Source organism: Gigantopelta aegis, chromosome 14 (genome assembly GCF_016097555.1).
Source record: "Gigantopelta aegis isolate Gae_Host chromosome 14, Gae_host_genome, whole genome shotgun sequence".
Classification (NCBI taxonomy): domain Eukaryota; kingdom Metazoa; phylum Mollusca; class Gastropoda; order Neomphalida; family Peltospiridae; genus Gigantopelta; species Gigantopelta aegis.
Window position 1 is genome coordinate 43,095,252 of NC_054712.1, and position 22,458 is coordinate 43,117,709.

Consider the following 22,458-nt stretch of genomic DNA (forward strand, 5'->3'; position numbering starts at 1 on the left):
CCTTTACTTTTGACACACGCCCCGTAATATTTTATATCACTGTTTATTTATATGGTTGATTATCTTTATTACCAAGAATTTCTTTTAAAGTCATACACGCGCATGTTGACAGAATTCACAATTTTGTTTGAAGTGATCCGGAACTGGCGCATCACCTGTAGTATCAGTGGAAATGGCAATTTAGAGAAAAAGCTTTTAGTGAATGTATGCTTCCAGGACTTCAATCTGGTAGTTAACTCATGTTTCAACTGTCGTTTCATAGAGTTAATACCCTTTTGCATTTTGTTATCCATTATACTTAAAAAGGAAGGAAGAGATCTTTTAGTTAACGACTCTGAACACATGTGTCGCTCCAGCCAGTGCACCATGACTGGTACATCAAAGGCCATGGTATGTGCTATCCTGTCTGTGGGATGGTGCATATAAAAGATCCCTTGCTGCCAATCGAAAAGAGTAGCCCATGAAGTGGCGACAGCAAGTTTCCTCTCTCTCAATATCTATGTGGTCCTTAACCATATGTCCGATGCCATATAACCGTAAATAAAATGTGTTGAGTGTGTCATTAAATAAAACATTTCCTTCCTTCCTTTTATAGAGTTAATCCCCCTTTGCATTTTGTTATCTGTTACACTTAAAAAGGAAGAAATCTTTTAGTTAACGACTCTGAACACATGTGGGACGGGAAGCATCTCGGCTCTCTCCGAATGTGTGGTCAATCTCGGATCGATCCCCTTATATCAAAGGCCGTTGTATATATTATCCTGTCTGTGGGATGGTGCATATAAAACAACCCTTGCTACTAATGGAAAAATGTAGGGTCTCCACGAGTACTCCAGGAAGAGTACTCTCATTTAATTATTACATTTTTTTTATGTCATTTTGGCACATGCTTGCCACCAGTTTCATTATAGAGCTAGGGAAAGCAAAAGTCGAATGTATGGATTGAAAAACAACGGCATGATTTGGCATCCATGTTCAGCGCTTGAATTAAGATGCACAACACTATTTTTCTTTATTGCTTAGTCTCATTATCATCTATATAGTGTACCTGTAGGTGTCGGGTGCTCGGGTCCAGGTCAAGTTTGACCCTCGAGTACTCGAGTCCAATATTGTGGACTCGTGGAGGCCATACTCTTAAGACTATGTCAAATTTATTAAATGTTTGACATCCAGTAGCCGCTGATTAATAAATCAATGTGCTCTAGTGGTGTCAGTAAACAACGCTAAACGTTTTTTAACTGAACACATTTGTTGGTGATGGCTAGATGATTAATGACCACACCAATAATGAGAGATGAAACCTGTTAAAGCACGCTATGGGCCACTCTTTTCAATTAGCATCAGCAGGGCTTCTAGATTATGGTAGCCCCACTCCCATGGCTAGTGATATTCATTATCAGGCTAGTAAATAACTACTATTGCCATGCCAGACAGGGCTTCTAGATTATGGTAGCCCCACTCCCATGGCTAGTGATATTCATTATCAGGCTAGTAAATAACTACTATTGCCATGCCAGACAGGGCTTCTAGATTATGGTAGCCCCACTCCCATGGCTAGTGATATTCAATATTGGGCTAGTAAATAACTACTATTGCCATGCCAGACAGGGCTACTAGATTATGGTAGCCCCACTTCCGTGGCTAGTGATATTCAATATTGGGCTAGTAAATAACTACTATCACTATGCCCAACGGCTAGTGAAAAATAAAGTTGTCAGATGTAGGCTACACTTACATTAAGTCTATTTTGTAAATATGAATACCCTGCCCCCATCCCCAATCTAAGGGTTTTTAAGCTCTCTACTCCTTTAGGTGACATGTCCGATTATTACTATTAGTAAAATTGTAAATACAATGTAAAGTAGGGCTAGTTACTTTTTAATCGTGGCTAGTAACGTTTTAAAATCACTGCAGAGCTTCTAGAAGTTTTATAAAATCCACTAGCCATGGGATCAGTGATTTTTAAAATTTACTAGCCACGATTAAAAATTCACTAGCCCTACTTTACTTTAAGTTAATACTATTTTACTAAATAATAGAAAAAATTGGATATGTCACCTGAAGAGAGAGATAGAGCTTAAAAACACTAACATTAGGGGTAGGGTTGGGGGAAGGATATTTATATTTACAAAATAGACAACTGCAACATTTAGTAGTAGTAGTTATTTACTAGCCCAACGTTGAATATCACTAGCCATGGGAGTGGGGCTACCATAATCTAGAAGCCCTGCACTGATCCCATGGCTAGTGAATTTTAATAAAAATTCTAGAAGCCCTGCTTTGCGTTCTACAAGTATAAATAACAATTGTTGTTTTCTCTTTGCGTTCTACAAGTATAAATAAAAATTCTAGAAGCCCTGCTTTGCGTTCTACAAGTATAAATAACAATTGTTGTTTTCTCTTTGCGTTCTACAAGTATAAATAACGAATGTTGTTTTCTCTTTGCGTTCTACAAGTATAAATAACGATTGTTGTTTTCTCTTTGCGTTCTGCAAGTATAAATAACGAATGTTGTTTTCTCTTTGCGTTCTGCAAGTATAAATAACGAATGTTGTTTTCTCTTTGCGTTCTGCAAGTATAAATAACAATTGTTGTTTCTTTTTGCGTTCTACAAGTATAAATAACGATTGTTGTTTTCTCTTGGTGTTCTACAAGTATAAATAACGATTGTTGTTTTCTTTTTGCATTCTACAGCACCTGAAGGACAAGTTCTGGAACTTTGTCTTCTACAAGTTCATCTTCATCTTCGGAGTGATGAACGTTCAGACGATGGAGGAGGTCGTGCTGTGGGTCGCCTGGTTCTCCGTCCTCGGCTTCTTCCACCTCCTCACGCAGCTCTGCAAGGACCGCTTCGAATACGTGAGTTTAACAACACGTCGTCTACAGGGCGTCGTCGTCACTTGGGTCAGGACGTAGCCCATGGCAGGGCTGGCTCTGGCACGCGCCACGAATGTCGAAAGCATTTGGCGCAATAATTTCATGTAATAACTGATATTTTGTTATAAATTAACTGGAGTTTTTGAAGTTTCACAGAAAATTTGGCAAAGTTTTCTGCTCACCCAGAGCTAGCCCTGAGTGGTAAAGCTTCTCACTTGATCCACGGTCGGTTTGGGATCAATCCCCGTCGGTGGGCTCATTAGGCTATTTGTCGTTTCAGCCAGTACACCACAACTAGTATATCAAAGGCCATTGTATGTGCAACCTATCTGTGGGATGGTGCATGTAAAAGATCCTACCGGCCTCAGTGGCGTCATGGTTAGGCCATCAGTCTACAGGCTGGTAGGTACTGGGTTTGGATCCCAGTCGAGACATGGGATTTTTAATCCAGATACCGACTCCTAACCCTGAGTGAGTGCTCCGCAAGGCTCAATGGGTAGGTGTAAACCACTTGAACCGACCAGTGATCCATAACTGGTTCAACAAAGGCCATGGTTTGTTCTATCCTGCCTGTGAGAAGCACAAATAAAAGATCCCTTGCTGCCTGTCATAAAAGAGTAGCCTGTGTGGCAACAGCGGGTTTCCTCTAAAAAAAGTGTCAGAATGACCATATGTTTGACTTCCAAAAGCCGATGATAAGATAAAAAAATCAGTGTGCTCTAGTGGTGTCATTAAATAAAACAAACTTTGTAAAAGATCCTATGCTACTGATGGAAAAATGTAGCAGGTTTACTCTCTAAGACTATATGTCTAGATTACCAAATGTTTGACATCCAATAGCCGACGATTAATAAATCGATATGCTCTAGTGGTGTCGTTAAACAAAATAAACTTTCATGGTCAGTTTTTCATCATTTTAAAATATTCTTCAGTTTGCTGCTATTTGATCATATTTCGTAGAGCCTTTGTAACAACTAAACATACATATTATTACATTGTTTTATTTAAACAGTGTCTATACATTTTGTAGTAGTCAAAACTGGATTACACCTCCCAAAAATTTGTTACATATAAAAAAAAAATATATATCAGGAAGAAAGTATGAGCTATATACTGCAAACATTAAGACCAGAAAATCATTGGATATACAAACATGAATATTCTAAACAAGAAAATGTCTTTAATAAACATGTAAGTAAGTGTTGTCACTGAAATTGATCTATTAGTCGGTAACATGTTACAATGGCAGCTCACTCATGAAGTCTCTTTCTTAAGATGTGCAAACTTTAAAAAATGTGACAAGCCATATTTTTTATCCATTAAGTTAAAGGTATTCTATGTTAATTAAAGGAAGCTCTTTTTAAGTCTATCATATACACAGGTCAAGCTTGTGTCCCCTGATTTGGTGATCTATATTTAAATGCTGCTGTTGTTTTTGTTTTATTGTAGCTTTCGTTCTGCCGATCGATGGCTCTGTGGTCGGGTCATGTGTCCCCTGATTGAGTGATCTGTATTTAAATAATTTGTTTTTTGTTTTATTTGTAGCTGTCGTTCTCCCCGATGACCCCGCGGTCGGCTCACATCAAGCTGCTCTCTCTCCTGTTTGTCATCCTGTTCTCGTGTGCCGGTCTACTTGTAGTGTGTATCTACACCGGGCTGGAGGCGGGACTAACGATTCTCGCGTTCATGGGTGCAGAGGTCAGTCTTATTCTAAATCTAAGTCAGGGGAGGAGGGTCTACTCGTGTATAGCAGAGGTCAGTCTCATTATAAATCTGGGGGGGGGGGGGGGTCTACTTGTCATGTGTATTTACACAGGGCTGGAGGCAGGACTAATGATTCTCGCGTTCATGGGTGCAGAGGTCAGTCTTATTCTAAATCTAGGTGTGGGGGGGGGTGTCTACTTGTCATGTGTATTTACACCGGGCTGGAGGCAGGACTAATGATTCTCGCGTTCATGGGTGCAGAGGTCAGTCTCATTATAAATCTAGGTTGTGGGGGGGGGGGGGGGGGGGTACTTGTCATGTGTATTTACACCGGGCTGGAGGCAGGACTAATGATTCTCGCGTTCATGGGTGCAGAGGTCAGTCTCATTATAAATCTAGGTTGGGGGGGGGGGGGGGGGGGGGGGGGGGGGGTTGGTCTACTTGTCATGTTTATTTACACCGGGCTGGAGGCAGGACTAATGATTCTCGCATTCATGGGTGCAGAGGTCAGTCTCATTATAAATCTGGGGGGGGGGGGGGATGTTGGTCTACTTGTCATGTGTATTTACACCGGGCTGGAGGCAGGACTAATGATTCTCGCGTTCATGGGTGCAGAGGTCAGTCTTATTCTAAACCTAGGTTGGGGGAGGGGGGTTTACTCGTGTATAGCAGATGTCAGTCTTATTCTAAATCTAGGTGTGAGGAGGGGGGGGGGGTCTACTCGTGTATAGCAGGGGTCAGTCTTATACTAAATCTAGGTGTGGGCGGGGGTAGGGGGGGGGGGGGGGTCTTCTTCTTGTGTGTATCGACACCGGCCTGGAGGCGGGACTAAAGATTCACGCGTTCATAGGAGCAGAGGTCAGTCTTATTCTAAATCTTGTTCAGTTGTTTTTATTGCCTTATACAGGGGTGTGAGAGCTACGTGGAAATGCACTTTTCCATTTCGTCTTTGTAAAAAAACAACCAAAAACCGATGAGCCTTTTGGCTGATGGAGTCTGCCGCGCCGTGCACAAGACTTACATCAAAAGTAGTATTATGCGATCGCAAGTAGTATTCACATGTAGTACATTTTCTTGGCTGGATTTCATCAGCTTCGTTGCAGTTGGCCAGTTTTGTCCAATCCAGGATATGCTATTTGAAAGCCTTTGTTCGACTTGGGAAGAAAGAAGGTGAGCAGTAAGCTTTTTTATTCCAGCCCGTCTCACATCCCTGTACATACATGTAGGATATAGGAATACAACGGTACAGTTATTTGATTTAAATTATGGCGTATGTTCTGATTGTTTATTAGATGGGTTTGATATTTTGTTTTAAAGTGCCAAGTTTTAGAAAAGGCATATATTACTTCTGTCTAAAATACAGCATATTTCTTTTTCAGTGCCTGTTGCTTGGACTGCGGACATTGTACGTTCTTGTTAGGTAAGACTGCGAAATGTGTATTTATTCATAGCTTTTATCTACAAGTATCTCAGTCACTGTATACATTGTCAAAACATTGTTATGTACGCAGAATTGTCAGTGCTTCTAGATTATGGTAGCCCCACTCCCATGGCTAGTGATATTCAATTTTGGGCAAGTAAATAACTACTATTGCCATGCCTGACGGCTAGTGAAATGTTTTTTGTCAAATGTTGCAGTTAAATTTATTTTGTAAATATGAATATCCTGCCCTACACCACCCCCCACTGTTAGTGTTTTTAAGCTCTATCTCCCTCTTTAGGTGACACATCCAATTATTACTATTATTTAGTAAAACTGTATTAACTGAAAGTAAAGTAGGGCTAGTCAATTTTAAATCGTGGCAAGTCAGTTTTTAAAATCACTGATCCCATGGCTAGTGGATTTTATAGAAATTCTACAAGCCCTGATTGTATTAGCTATATTATCCAGTCTTTACAGTGTTTTAAAGGGACTGCCCTGAGTTTGCTGCCATTGTAAGTTTGTTTTTGTTTAATGACACCACTAGAGCACATTGATTAAATTATGCATCGGCTATTGCATCAAACATTTGGTAATTTTGACATATAGTCTAAGAGAAGAAACCCGCTACATTTTTCCATCAGTAGCAAGGGATGTTTTATATGCACCATCCCACAGACAGGATAGCACATACCACAGCCTTTGATATACCAGTCGTGGTGCACTGGCTGGAACAAGAAATAACCTAATGCTCCCACCAACAGAGATTGATCCGAAACTAACCACACATCAAGCGAGTGCTTTACCACTGGGCTACATCCCACCCTGCCATTGTAAGATGTTTTCAACTAACAGAGTGTTATAAACGACTAACATTACATACTAAATATATTTTCTTGTTTAGAATATCAGTGTCTGTATATTCATTTTTTTTTTCACCACAACTGGACAAAGGCTGTGGTATGTGGTTTCCTGTCTGTGGGAAAATGCATATAAAAGATCCCTTGCTGCATACAAGTCAGAATTATCAAATGTTTGACATCCAATATCCGTTGATTAATTAATCGATGTGCTCCAGTGGTGTCGTTAAACAAAAAATAAACAATTATTTAGTTTTTGGTCATCCTATTGTTTATAGCAGCTAAAACTGTTTATTCGTATTTACGAAATTATTGGGAACTACTAGAATCATGTCTCGGCTTCCAGAAACATTGTGAGACTTCTTGTATTCACTATTTTCTCTGTTCTCGTTAAATCTCTGATCATAAAAATATATAGCTGTATTATAGATCACTGTCCACGTCCAGCTGTATGTATGTGTGAACTTTAGTCTGAATCAGTTTCTATTTTTGTTGTTATTTTTAACATATTTTGTTGTTTCTTAGAACATAGATATATATGTAAAGCAGTGATCCGGACACTGTTATATGATCTGGGACATTAATTTTTTTTTTTTTTTTTTTTTTTTTTAAAAACATTGAGCGACTCTTTACTATATACAGACACTGATATTCTAAATAAGAAATGCCTTTCATCTTTCATATGTAATTTTACTCATTAAAATGTTCTGTCAGTCAGACATGTGTCACAGTTCCAGCAAACTCGGGACATTCCCTTTAATTTAACCTTTGAATTTTTATGTCAGTATTGATTATCAATATTTTTATATACTTATTTTTGTTTGATTATCAATAGCCAAGACATTTTTCTTTATGGGGTTTCATTAAACATTCATTTGAATTTTATTCATTTTGCTCTGTATTAATAAAAAAAATATAGCAATTAATTATCAGAGTTTGGCTTATTAGCAATGTTATGTTTTTGTTGCAGGTATTTCATCCATCTGTGGGACATGAGTAAAGAGGGAGAAACGGTTGATTTTTAAAATTATGATTGACACCAATGTAATGTTTATGATTGACACCAATATAATGTTTATGATTGATACCAATGTAATGTTTTTGTTGCAGGTATTTCATCCACCTGTGGGACATGAGTAAGGAGGGCGTGTGGGAGAACCGGTCTATATATGTCTACTACACGGAGCTCGTGTTTGAACTAGCCGCTCTCGCCATCGACTTCTGTCACCACCTGCACATGCTGGTTCGTAATAACACATTGTCCACTTCTTACTGTGTTCTGTCACCACCTACACATGTTGGTTTGTAATAACACATTGTCCACTTCTTACTGTGTTCTGTGTTTCTGTCACCACCTACACATGCTGGTTCGTAATAACACATTGTCCACTTCTTACTGTGTTCTGTATTTCTGTCGCCACCTACACATGCTGGTTCGTAATAACACATTGTCCACTTCTTACTGTGTTCTGTATTTCTGTCGCCACCTACACATGCTGGTTCGTAATAACACATTGTCCACTTCTTACTGTGTTCTGTGTTTCTCTCACCACCTACACATGTTGGTTTGTAATAACACATTGTCCACTTCTGGCTGTGTTCTGTGTTTCTCTCACCACCTACACATGCTGGTTCGTAATAACACATTGTCCACTTCTTACTGTGTTCTGTGTTTCTGTCACCACCTACACATGCTGGTTCGTAATAACACATTGTCCACTTCTTACTGTGTTCTGTATTTCTGTTGCCACCTACACATGCTGGTTCGTAATAACACATTGTCCACTTCTTACTGTGTTCTGTCACCACCTACACATGCTGGTTTGTAATAACACATTGTCCACTTCTTACTGTGTTCTGTCACCACCTACACATGCTGGTTCGTAATAACACATTGTCCACTTCTTACTGTGTTCTGTCACCACCTACACATGCTGGTTTGTAATAACACATTGTCCACTTCTTACAGTGTTCTGTGTTTCTGTCACCACCTACACATGCTGGTTTGTAATAACACATTGTCCACTTCTTACTGTGTTCTGTCACCACCTACACATGCTGGTTTGTAATAACACATTGTCCACTTCTTACTGTGTTCTGTCACCACCTACACATGCTGGTTCGTAATAACACATTGTCCACTTCTTACAGTGTTCTGTGTTTCTGTCGCCACCTACACATGCTGGTTTGTAATAACACATTGTCCACTTCTTACTGTGTTCTGTGTTTCTGTCACCACCTACACATGCTGGTTCGTAATAACACATTGTCCACTTCTTACTGTGTTCTGTCACCACCTACACATGCTGGTTTGTAATAACACACTGTCCACTTCTTACAGTGTTCTGTGTTTCTGTCACCACCTACACATGCTGGTTTGTAATAACACATTGTCCACTTCTTACTGTGTTCTGTCACCACCTACACATGCTGGTTCGTAATAACACATTGTCCACTTCTTACTGTGTTCTGTCACCACCTACACATGCTGGTTTGTAATAACACATTGTCCACTTCTTACAGTGTTCTGTGTTTCTGTCACCACCTACACATGCTGGTTTGTAATAACACATTGTCCACTTCTTACTGTGTTCTGTCACCACCTGCACATGCTGGTTCGTAATAACACATTGTCCACTTCTTACTGTGTTCTGTCACCACCTACACATGCTGGTTTGTAATAACACATTGTCCACTTCTTACTGTGTTCTGTTACCACCTACACATGCTGGTTTGTTAAATTATGCTGTTAAGAATTTCTTTTCCTGTTAACAGTTCTTTGTAATGACGGTTTGTGAAAAAAAATATGGTTATTATTTTAGAAAAAATTAAGAGTGGTTATTATTATTATTTTAGAAAATAAATAAACTGTTGAGATTCCAGTGTTTACTGGCGATGGCAAGTTTAGTTCAAGATAACCGCTAAGCTGGTTTTCTCGCCTGTTGACAATCATCACGGTTACTTGTTGTTTTCTAAGCCCAGTCTAGGCCTGAGAAATGAAAGTGTCCTGCTTTGTATTATAAAGTCAAAACAAAGAATACTATGAGCAATAACTGTAGGAAATTATGTCAGATAGAAAATATTAAATCTAATTATACCAATTTCAGACAAATACTGTGATTCTTTTTTATTTTCCAGTGTTAGGGAAATAATTATCCCAGTTTATGGTTGGGCCTTTTAAAAAAAGTGGTTTTAGGAACCTGACCCTCTCTAGAAATTAGAGAATTTTTTTTTTTTTTGTAGATTTAAAAAAAATTAATGTATATGTTAAAAGATTACGTGACATTTTATCAACTTACCCTAATTGATTTTAGTTGGCTTATTTTGTACACCTTGTATAAATGGGGTTTTTTTGGGTTTTTTCTGACAGCTGTGGGGTAACATCTTCCTGAGCATGGCAAGTCTCGTGATCTGTATGCAGCTGCGTTACCTGTTTTATGAGTTCCAGCGGCGTGTCAAGCGGCACAAGAATTACCTGCGAGTCGTCAAGAATGTCGAAGCCAAGTAAGTGTGTTTTGATAGGTTGTCACAATTTTAGAATCATGAAGCGTCATGATAGTATCCCATCTTAACCAATTGCGTACACCAGAGGCCTAATTCACTAAACTCTCGCAACTTTGCGATCTCGCAGTGCAATGCTAAAAGACTTGCAAAGAGGATGCTTTGTTGTCTAGCAAAACCTAAGAGACCTTTGTGAATTAGGCCCCTGGCATATCAAAAGACAGTAAAAGAGTAGCTTGTGCAGCAGATGTAGGTTTCTTCTACTCAGAACATTGCATACTAAGCATCGCTATTAGCTGATGATTAATTAATTGATGTGCTCCAGTGGTGTTGTTAAATAAAACAAACCAGTCGTCACAGTTATCATTAAACAGCCTGGAATGGGAAGGAAGAAAATGTTTTATTTAACGATGCACTCAACACATTTTATTTACGGTTATATGGCGTCAGACTTATGGTTGAGGACCATACAGATATAGAGAGGAAACCTGCTGTCGCCACTTCATAGACTACTCTTTTCGATGAGCAGCAAGGAATCTTTTATATGCACCATCCCACAGACAGGATAGTACATATCATGGCCTTTGTTACACCAGTTGTGGAGCACTGGCTGGAACGAGAAATAGCCTGATGAGGCCACTGAAGGGGATCGATCCTAAACTGACTGCGCATCGAGCGAGTACTTTACCACTGGGCTACGTACCACACCCAAAACACACACACACACACACACCCAGGATGGGATGTCGCTCAGCGGGTCACAGTATCCACCCAGGAGCAGTCATGGTTGACACCCGATAGCTGATGTATTTTTCATGCTGAGGTGTCATAAACATTCATTCCATCCAGGAGCAGAGGAAAGCATCTTAGAGGAGAAACTTAGAGGCTCCAGTATGTCTGTCCTGTCTATGGCACTGGAATTGCCCATGTCTCGGTATCTATGTGTTAAAATAAGCATGTGAAGCCATGCTGAGTTTCTCTCTCAGTATGGGGCAGGACATAGTCCAGTGGTTAAGTGCTCGCTTGATGCACGGTTGTTTTAGGATCGATCCCCTTCAGTGGGCCCATTGGTCTATTTCTCGACCAAGCCAGTGCACTACGACTGGCCGTGGTATGTGCTACCCTGTCCATGGGATGGTGCATATAAAAGATCCTTTGCTGCTAATGGAAAAATTTTGTGGGTTTCCTCTCTAAGACTATATATCAAAATTACCAAATGTTTGACATCCAATAGCCCATGATTAATGAATCAATGTGCTCTAGTGGTGTCGTTGAACAAAGCAAACCTCTCTCACTATAGATCTACACCAGTGTTTAATAACCATGTGTGGTCAGAGTTTACAATGTGCTGAACTTGTGGTAAACATCCCTTCCGTTTCCTTGGTGAGAAGTCAGATGAAGTATCAATGAAAACAGAAAATCGAATTGATTTTCTTCTTCCTTGTGATACATGGATATAGTCTGACAGTTGGCCATTCTCTCTTAATGAAAACTGATTCAGTGTTTACATCTAGTCCACATCAGTGTTTTCTACGAGTTGCTGTTTAATGATAACCCCCAGCATCATTAGCGTTAGATGTCCAGTGTTTCTGCCAGAAGGTAAAACGGGTATGGCACCATACCCAAATGTTTTTGCAATTATTTTTTTTAAAATTAACCATGTGACAAAATTAATTACTCTTATCATTACTGTATGATTTTCATAACCCTAACCCTAAACGTAACCCATTTTCTTTCTGGAGGAGGCCCCCCATACCCCCTGTTTGCATTCAATTCCGTAGCACCATACCCAAAAATTGCTTTCTGGCAGAAACACTGATGTCGAACAAAGGTAAGTATATGCAATAATAAATGACATGTGCATTTAAAATTTCAATGGTCAAGTCTTGTTGGTTTTTTTCAAGGTTTCCAATGGCCATGCAGGAGGATATTGAGAAGAATGCCGATGACTGCGCCATCTGTTGGGAGAGAATGGAATCCGCTCGCAAACTGCCGTGTAGTCATCTGTTCCACAAGTAAGGCTTGTTTATGTCTTGTCAAAGTAGATATTATAATAGTAGTAATATTTTGTTGGTATGTTCATCAACCTTTAGACTAATTTTTTACAAAAACCACGTTGAGTCGGTATAAGTTAATAATTATTACTTAAATGTTTTATAAATACATAAAATAAAGTTCATATTTGAATCAAAGTATTATTTTCATGTATTTTTCTAATTTTTATGTTATTTTAGATTAGTTATTGTTGATTAAAATTAGGCCATTTGTGGCCAGCTGTCCAGTATTTATGTCCATTATTCCCAATAACAGTGGCTTTCTGACCAGAACAATTCATATCCCAATATATGGTGATTTTCGTTGTTGGTAAAAACGATCAAATTTATTATCAAATTAGCTGTCACAATTAGCTATCGATCCCTGAAAATGACCACAATGTGCCATTATTGTTGTCAAGCAAAAATACTTGCCGAAAACCACTTTTTCAACTCAAAATTTCAAGACATTTTACAATGAAAAATCTAATTTTAAAGACACAGGAAGCTGAGTGGTCTTTTGTTTCCTGTTAATAAATCGTTTCCAGTGAGTGTCGTGTGCAAAACGGCGGGAAATATGAATTGGGGGAATGCACTGTATACAGTGTACAGTATGTCGACTGACACGACGTCGGGCCTGTAGTAGTCAGAACGTTAAACTGGCACAAATTGCCACCTGAGATTGCCTTTTTGTTCTCTCAAATCATGTAATATAGCAAACCTGACCTGTATTAAGCAGCCACTTGTCTTATAAGAACATATTTTGGAGCTTGAAACCATTTCCACTGTACCTGTCCAGTTTAGGGAAAAAGTACCGGTACTTTAAAAAGTGAAATAAAATATTGTTAAACTGTTGCGGAAATCCATCATTGTTAGAAGAAAGGTTGACATGAACCCCCTATTTTAACAAGCGTTTCAGGATTGTTTGCCCAATTGTCAGAGCTGTTAATATAAGAGAAGTTCAGTTACTGACAGTTTTATGAATGTACAAAGCAACCCACTTCCTTTCTGCTTAAAGCGTGCATAAGAAATCTTGATGTAGAAGTGTGTTCACTTGATAAAATGTTGATAATTGTGAATAATTTACATATTATATAATCTTTATTTTTAATGTAAATAATCATATTCATATCCTTACCTTTGTTAATAGTCGATGTGTGTTTTTGTGCCGGGGTGTTATTAAACATTCATTCATTTATTCATTTATTCATTCATTCATTCATTCAGTTAAATATTTATCTTTAATATCGGTTTGTTTTGTGTGTAGCTCGTGTCTGAGATCGTGGTTGGAACAGGATACGTCCTGTCCCACGTGTCGGATGTCACTGAGTGACGAGCCGAGCAGGGCAGACCCCGCCACACCGGACGGTGGGGACAACATACCGCCACCCCCCGCCCCACCCAACCAGGAAACTGTCAACCATTTCTTTCACTTCGACGGTGAGATATTCAGATCTATACCTAGACTAAATCATAGCAAGACCACGACTGGTATATCAAAGGAAGTGGTATGTGCTGTCCTGTCTGTGGGAAAGTGCATGTAAAAGATCCCTTGCTACTAGTAGAAAAATTGAGCAGGTTTCCTCTTTAAGACTGTCAACATTACCAAAGGTTTGACATCCAATATTTGATGATTAATAAATCAATGTGCTCTAGTGGTGGTGTTAAACAACAAACTTTAATTTTTTTCAATGCAAGATTACATTATATCTCGGAGCTGTGGGCCGCGAGCAGTTACACGTCAAGAGTGGGTTATTAAAATAATAATATTCATGTACTTAAACAACCTCCATAGTTTGTCCTGGATGTAAGAGCCAGCATAAGTCGACACCTGCTCCCATGACAGGCGTGCACTACAACCACTTGCTCTGAATGTGCACGTTAAGCCCTTTGACCTGACCTGACCTGACCTGACCCCTGTCAGCTCCAAATGTTGGTCCAACTGAGCTAATTTGGAAATTGCTGCTAGCTACTCAAAGTAGAAGCATTTATTACAAACATTACCGCAGTATTGTTGAATTATTATAATACTTTTTCAATTTATGTTTCAGTTATTCGACACTGATGATCAGTTTATCTTTAAACAAAATTGATACGTTCCTATTCTGTCTGTGGAAGCAGAAGGTTATTTGTAAATTTAAAAAATTCCTAATTACTATGTATTAAACACCTAATATACCTGTAGCTGCTCATTAAACAATGTGCCAGTGTTTAGTTAAATCAGGATTCCTTAACATTTCCAGTTTCATGATTTATTTTATAAAATTTCCAATTTATCTAAATTAATTTTTTTAATGTTTTATTCAAGATTGTTTAAACAATTGTTAGTCAAAGTCAGGGCTTGTAGATTATGATAGCCCCACTCCTATGGCTAGTGATATTCATTGTGGGGCTAGTAAATAACTATTATTGGCATGTCTGACGGCTAGTGAAAACAAAAGTTGCAGTTAAGTCCATTTTGTAAATATGAATATCCTGCCTCTACCCCACCCCTTCAGTGTTGGTGTTTTAAGCTCTATCTCCCCCTTTAGGTGACATATTTGATTATTGCTATTATTTAGTAAATTTGTATTAACTTAAAGTAAAGTAGGGCTAGTAAATTTTTAGTCGTGGCTAGTAAATTTTAAAAATCACTGATCCCATGGCTAGTGGATTTTATAAAAATTCTACAAGCCCTGGTCAAAGTTTTGTGCTGTTGCAATAAGCCATGTTTTAAAGAGGTGTTTAGGCAGCTTGACAATTGTGCCGTTGTTACTACAGGTTCCAGATACGTCAGTTGGTTGCCGAGTTTCTCCGTCGAGGTGACACACACAAACCTGTTACCAGGGCAACAGACACACATCCAGACATCTCAGCTCGATAACATGGTGAGCATTCTACCAACAACCGACGCCATATAACCGTAAATGAAATGTGTTGGGTGCGTCGTTAAATAAAACATTTCATTCCTTTGTTTCTACCAACAAAGTGTCAATTAATCTTTCTCATCTTTAGTCTAACAATACTTTTGTTTGCTGCATAAAGTATACTCACACAATCGACAGTATGGTAAGAAAATGTTAGCGTGGCTGTTTCACCACTGTTCACGTAAACAAACATGCAGTGATATTATGTTTTTTACAAGCCAACAAGACCTACCGGTAGTTAAAATGCTTGACATCAAAATAATTTGTACTAATCGTGATGTCATATTACCGATGGACGTGACTATAGGTTGGACTATACCAATTAAAATCCCATAGGCAACCATGTTAACGTTTGTGTTTAAAAACACTATATGCAATATATCAACCAAACTATGACCCATAAATATCAGTACTACAACCCCTACCTCAAAGTATTAACTGCAGAAAATGATACCTTTCGTGGCTCATTTTCGGTATAACCAGATGTTTTTACAACACCCCTAGGTTCGCATAAAATTTGAGTACTTTTTTCACATGTACCCCATACATGATCCAAGCACAAGGCTATTTGACACAGTGGTACTAGATGAATTAAAATTGTATACATTTTTAGCCCAGATGAAACTTTTTCTTTTACAACCAAGACACTCATAGGACTTGTGGTGTTAACTACTCTAGCAAGCGTTCTGTGCACCTCGAACTTCGACCCAGCCGGAAATTAATTGGTTTAGTGCTACCTATAGTACTGTGATTTACAAAAAAAATCAAATTAAAATGTTATTTTAGACGTGTTGTAGGATAAATAGAATTAACTACTTGTGTTTTTTAACATGGAAAATATCAAACTTATCAGAGCCTCGACAAATACCAATTAACAGACTCAGTTGATATTTTCCATATTACAAAATACTTGTGACTAATCCTCTATTTACAGATTTTAAAATCTACTACAGTTTGAGTTTATAATGAACAGAATATCTGAATTTTTTTAGTTTATAGTCAAAATGACCATATGTTTGACATCCAATAGCCGATGATTAATAAATCAAGGTGCTCTAGTGGTGTCGTTAAACAAAACAAACTTTATTTATTATTTGGTTACTTCAATAGTATCTGTATTGTGTTCGGTATTTATGTTTTCTTGTTTTCGATTCAGGCGCGCCAGGTTCAGCAGGTATTTCCCAGTATGCCGCTGACCACAATCCTCGATGACCTCCGAGTGACTAGGTCGGTTGATCTCACCATCGACAGCATACTTGACGGGCGGCTACTCGCACCACCGGTGAGGACAGTTAATTATTTTAACATCATTAAATACACATTATAGGCAATAATTTTATATACATGTAGAAATAAAAATAAATTTACATACTAGCAGCTAAATAGCTATAGCTCAGAATGTGCTGATGTTTCGTTAAACAAATGTTCCTTTTCTTTTCCCATCAGTATAAAATATCTCTCGACCGATTCTTTGTGCAAATAATGTATAGCATAACATGGAAAAATAGTAGGAGGATTTTTAAATAGTGTTGACAGCAACTGCTTAAAGGGACATTCCTGAGTTTGCTGCAATTTTTAAGATGTTATTGACTAACAGAGACTTTGTAACGACTGTAATTACATATCAAGTATATTTTTCTGCATAAAATATTAGTGGCTGCATATTAAACATGTTTCTGATCGTTCTAATATTTGTACTAGGTTAAGTTTCATTTTATTTCCTAAACAATAGTTTTTTCGTATATACAAAATTATTTGAAGATAAAATTCAGTTTGGGCTTCTTACAAATATTAAGACGACCAGAAACATTGAATATACAGACTGCTATTCTAAACAAGAAAATATATGTAATATGTAAGTTCAATTGTAGAAATATTTTATTAGTCGGAAACATCTTACAATGCAGCAAACTCAGGAATGTCCCTTTAAGGATTGTCTGTTATTTCTTTTACGTTCATCAGGGTATGCACCAAAAAAGCCATCCACAAACTGTGAATCAGTGAAGCCGTTCTCACATAAGTTTGCAGATGATTTCTTTTGTTCATACCCAGATGATCATAAAAGAAATAACAGACAATAATTATAATTAAATTTAATCATACTTGCTAATAGTAATACTAAAAGTTCATACTTTATTTTGAATTATTTTTTATTCCTGAACAATAATGCTCAATTAGACAACTTACCCATATAAAATGACATCATCAGGTATGACGTTCCCTGATGACATAATTTTTTCGTTCATCGAGAATTGAACAAACTCCCGTTGCTATGTCTGGACCAATGGGATGATGATATATGGTAATGAATGAATGTAATGGAAATTTAATTATAATCTTTTTATATTGGAATTATGTAAGTGTTTCTGTGCCAAGCAAAGTTAAACTGTCAAAATGTATTTTCACAAAGTACACCGAGTGTGATCTGTAATGCTGGAAAATGATCATTGTTTAATTTGGTGTAGGGTTTCAGCTGGATGAACATCCTTTCAGTTGTTATTAGTCCTCTACCGGTCCCACTGGAGGGGACTATAGCCTGCAGGCTTTCAAGCGGGACCTACATTTCCCTACTTTTTTCTTAGGCTCCTAAAAACCGGCCTCGGTGGCATCGTGGCAGGCCATCGGTCTACAGGCTGGTAGGTACTGGGTTCGGATCCCAGTCGAGGCATGGGATTTTTAATCCAGATACCGACTCCAAACCCTGAGTGAGTGCTCCGCAAGGCTCAGTGGGTAGGTGTAAACCACTTGCACCGACCAGTGATCCATAACTGGTTTAACAAAGGCCATGGTTTGTGCTATCCTGCCTGTGGGAAGCGCAAATAAAAGATCCCTTGCTGCCTGTCGTAAAAAGAGTAGCCTATGTGGCGACAGCGGGTTTCCTCTAAAAACAGTGTCAGAATGACCATATGTTTGACGTCCAATAGCCGTTGTTAAATAAAATAAACTTTACTTTACTTTTTTTCTTGAAAAATCCCTACTATCCCTGCTTTTTCGTGAAAACATTTTGAGAAATAACAGAAAAGTTTTACTTAAATGCATTGATTGAAGTAATCTAAATGTTGATTTTTAATAAGAAGCCGTTTCTAGTATTTGCAAAAAATTTATGAAATTTTATTTCATTTACTGCCACTGTGTCAAGTAGCCTTGTGCTTGAAACAAGTACAGGGTATTGGGGTACCTGTAAAAAAAACACCTCAAATATTTTGCGAAACAAGGGTAGTCACAGACGCTACCTGTTATCTCAGAAATGAGCAGCTTGACCCCTGTTTTTTTCTGATTCACTTTAAGGGTGAGGGGTGATAGTATTTATATCCGTGGCATTTATGTCGATTGATGCGCTTCAGGTAGGAGTTTTAGCCACATATATTACTATTGTCATCTATGGGATTTGATTTGGTGGTATGCACCCTATAGGTTTCGTCTCTGTCCATCTGTCTGACCATCTGTCCCACATAATATAGTTTTTCAGATTTTTTTTTTTTGACAATGCCTTGATATATGGAGCTCAAATTTTGTATATAGGTTTATCATGTATTGTTACAGATCACATTTGACTTTCATGGTGATTTACTGATATTTTGTTTACAGAGTTATGACCCCTGAACTTATAGGCAATACAAAAATGTGTTGGTCCCGCTGAATGCTTGTCTTTATTTGGGTGTCACGTCCTGCATATTTCCTTGTTTTGTTGTCCAGGCAACCATGAACCGGCCAGTGGCTAGAGATGAAGAGTTTGATAGCAGTGGAGCAGCACACAGTTTACAAGTCCAGGTCTGTACACAGCTTGTGTGGGGAACAGTGGAACTGACACACCTAAACACTAGCCTAGGTCTGTACACAGCTTGTGTAGGGAACAGTGGAACTGACACACCTAAACACTAGCCTAGGTCTTGTGTAGGGAACAGTGGAACTGACACACCTAAACACTAGCCTAGGTCTGTACACAGCTTGTGTAGGGAACAGTGGAACTGACACACCTAAACACTAGCCTAGGTCTTGTGTAGGGAACAGTGGAACTGACACACCTAAACACTAGCCTAGGTCTGTACACAGCTTGTGTAGGGAACAGTGGAACTGACACACCTAAACACTAGCCTAGGTCTGTACACAGCTTGTGTAGGGAACAGTGGAACAGCCTGGACACTGTGTACACTGACACACCTAAACACTAGCCTAGGTCTGTACACAGCTTGTGTAGGGAACAGTGGAACTGACACACCTAAACACTAGCCTAGGTCTGTACACAGCTTGTGTAGGGAACAGTGGAACTGACACACCTAAACACTAGCCTTGACGCTTTTAAACTCAAGGAAGGAAATGTTTTAAATAACGACGCATTCAACACATTTTATTTACAGTTGTATGGCATCGAACATATTGTTATGGACCACAGAGATATTTAGAGAGGAAACCCACTGTCGCCCTTCATGTGCAGCTATTTTTCAATTGGCAGCTAGGGATCTTTTATATGCAACATCCAACAGACAGGATAGTACACACCATAGCCTTTGTTAAACCAGTTGTGGAGCACTGGCTGGAACGAGAAATAGACCAAAGAGCCCACTTTCAATTGATTAACATGGGGGGGGGAAATTATGTAAAAAAATATATATACATGTATATAATACCCAAGAAACTGCTGTATATTATATAATTATATGATAAACTAGATAAAACGAAAATAAAAGTATCAAGTTTACATATTATATGGTTGTCAAAGTAATACTTATATGGTGGTGATGATAATTCCAGGAATCTTGATACATTAATTATTATTACAATATTATTATAACTACTAAAACAGTTATTATTATTTATACTGTATTCCATTTATTTTTATTACATAATTCTATTATAGTACTATTATATTTATTATTTTGATGATTACATTGATTATTATTATTGTTATTGTTATTATTGTTATATTTATTATTAATTTTTAATAATTATTATCCAGGAGATACATCTGCCAACCACCGTGTCTAGGACAGGAGCTATGGGTCTCCGCAGTCACATGGCTGAAAACACTGACACTGAAATACACCACAGAGACCTAGAGGTAGCGCCCTCTACATCAGGAACCAGTAACATTGTCAGAAATCTGCCGTCGGCGAGTAGTGCCCAGGCGGAAAGGTAAACTGTTCACATCTGTTACAAGCAGTAATTTGTTTAGATTACATTCTGTGACAAAACATTGTAATGGTTATTGGTCGGAACAGATTTTAGTGGTAGACAGTGGCGTAGCATTGGTTGCCAGCACCCGGGGCAAGGAAAGTATTAAATTTGAGAAGAAAAAGAAAAGAATAACAATAAAATAATAATTTCGGTAATAAGTATTGCACCCCCTAACCAGTGGACTGTTAGCACTCCCCGAGTCCCTTCCACCAGTCGAGAATTTTGCACCCAGGGCAACCGTCCCGGCGGCCAGCCCACGCTACGCCTCTGGTGTTAAGAGTCTTTGCCTTGAGGTGCAGTTCGTCATAGGATTGATCACTTTGATCAACCCATTTGGGGTATTCTCATCCCAGCCATAGCCCCATGAAAAAAAAGTTTGTTTTGTTTATTGACACCACCAGAGCACACTGAATATCCATCAATCATCGGCTATTGGATGTCAAACATATGGTAATTTTGACAGTCATAGAGAGCTACTGAAGTTTTTTGTCAGTTGCTTTTTTGTACACGGTGACTTGTTTCCTTTGATGTTTAGTTTGCAGACTGATAGATTTTTTTTTTTTTTGTCTTAAAAAAAAGTGTGCATTTGGAAATAGTGGAGATGGATACTGTAAAATATAGTAGGGTGCGGGAAAATAGAGAGGGGCACAGGAAAATAAAGGAGGGTGACAAAACATGAAAGGAGGTTGGGAAAATGCTATAGTGGGGCAGGGCGCCCTGTTTAAATGGAACGGCGAGAACACTGACGATGATGGGCGCTTAGCTGGGAAGTGATTAGAAACTTGATGTTAAACAGACATTCCTCTCTTTTTTTGTGTCAGTGATGATCATCCGTCTCCGTTTGGTGGGCGTTTCTCAAAGTCTGCTACAGAGCGAATGACCATGTTACAGCAGAGGAAAAACGCAATGCTGGAACATGCCAGAAGGTAAGCTATACCTCTGTACAAGCCGTAGGTTTTAGGATTTTGTGTCAGTTATTCCAGTTTGGTTTGATGTAAAAAGAAAAGAAAAACTGTTTTGGAAATGAGAAACATTTTTCTATTTTTAGGTGCTAGTTGTAAAACAACATTAAAAACAAAGCAGCAACATTCATCCATAATGCCTAATGTCATCGGTCACAGAGTCTGAAATTATATTTTCTCTATTTCGTTTTATTGTATTTACATACAAAATGGATCTCCTACTAGTAGAAACACATTAACAAAAGAATAATAAAATGTACAGTTTAGAAGGATAAACTAATCAGGAAAATGTAATTTAATAAGCTAAGAGCAGACGACTCAATTTAAAAGCATAGGGTTGGGCTTGGTCTTCATTCTTCCTGTGGTTGTAACTGTTGTCTAGAAAACAGTTTTCATTTTGTCTTTATTTTGGATTCTTTCTAAGGGTTTCCACCAGGGGTGGGGAAAAGCCATTTTTTCCCGGTCTGGGACCGATTCTCGATATCTGAGACCGAAATTATTTTTTAAAAACGCGCGTTTGCCGGTCCCACTTTTGTCATTCTTGTCGGTCCGTAGCACCTGTCCATTTCTATTTTTGGAACAAATTCCTATCGGTCTAGTGGACCGGCCAGCCCAGACATCGGTATCTCGTGCATGATTTAAAATAATAAATAAATAGTGGTCAATATGGCTGGTGTTTCAGACATTTGTGATTTTAAAGTCTGCCCAAGTATATCGCCAGTCACTGAAGTCGGACCTACAGTAGTGTCTATCGACTGCCACTAGGCTAGACATTTGTCAAAGTCGCTGAGCCGGTCAAGAGATTACACAGACATTAACAATAGCACCACTCTTTGTTTAGAGAGCCATCAAGGTATTACAAATTAAAACAAAGGACCCAGAATTTGCAACTGGTCACAATCAACACCTGTCAACACCTGTGTACGGAGCTATGTCGGGTCGAGTGTCCTAGTCTGAAGCAAGAGGCTTTTGTGCAATACAAACTGCTTAAAATAGCATAAAATATAATGAAATAATCTA

At 38.4% G+C, this 22,458-nt stretch overlaps 1 protein-coding gene across 1 annotated transcript in view; it reads left to right on the plus strand.

The window, feature by feature from the left end:
• Positions 1-22,458, plus strand: part of LOC121388026 (E3 ubiquitin-protein ligase AMFR-like) — a 39,122-nt gene that overhangs the window by 9,297 nt on the left and 7,367 nt on the right. The window contains exons 4-15 of the mRNA XM_041519225.1: positions 2,695-2,859; positions 4,423-4,575; positions 5,961-6,001; positions 7,972-8,104; positions 10,232-10,365; positions 12,267-12,377; positions 13,663-13,835; positions 15,156-15,262; positions 16,458-16,583; positions 18,998-19,072; positions 20,259-20,434; positions 21,298-21,402. Coding sequence (XP_041375159.1) covers positions 2,695-2,859; positions 4,423-4,575; positions 5,961-6,001; positions 7,972-8,104; positions 10,232-10,365; positions 12,267-12,377; positions 13,663-13,835; positions 15,156-15,262; positions 16,458-16,583; positions 18,998-19,072; positions 20,259-20,434; positions 21,298-21,402 — 1,499 coding nt within the window. The remainder of the gene's footprint in view (positions 1-2,694; positions 2,860-4,422; positions 4,576-5,960; positions 6,002-7,971; positions 8,105-10,231; positions 10,366-12,266; positions 12,378-13,662; positions 13,836-15,155; positions 15,263-16,457; positions 16,584-18,997; positions 19,073-20,258; positions 20,435-21,297; positions 21,403-22,458) is intronic.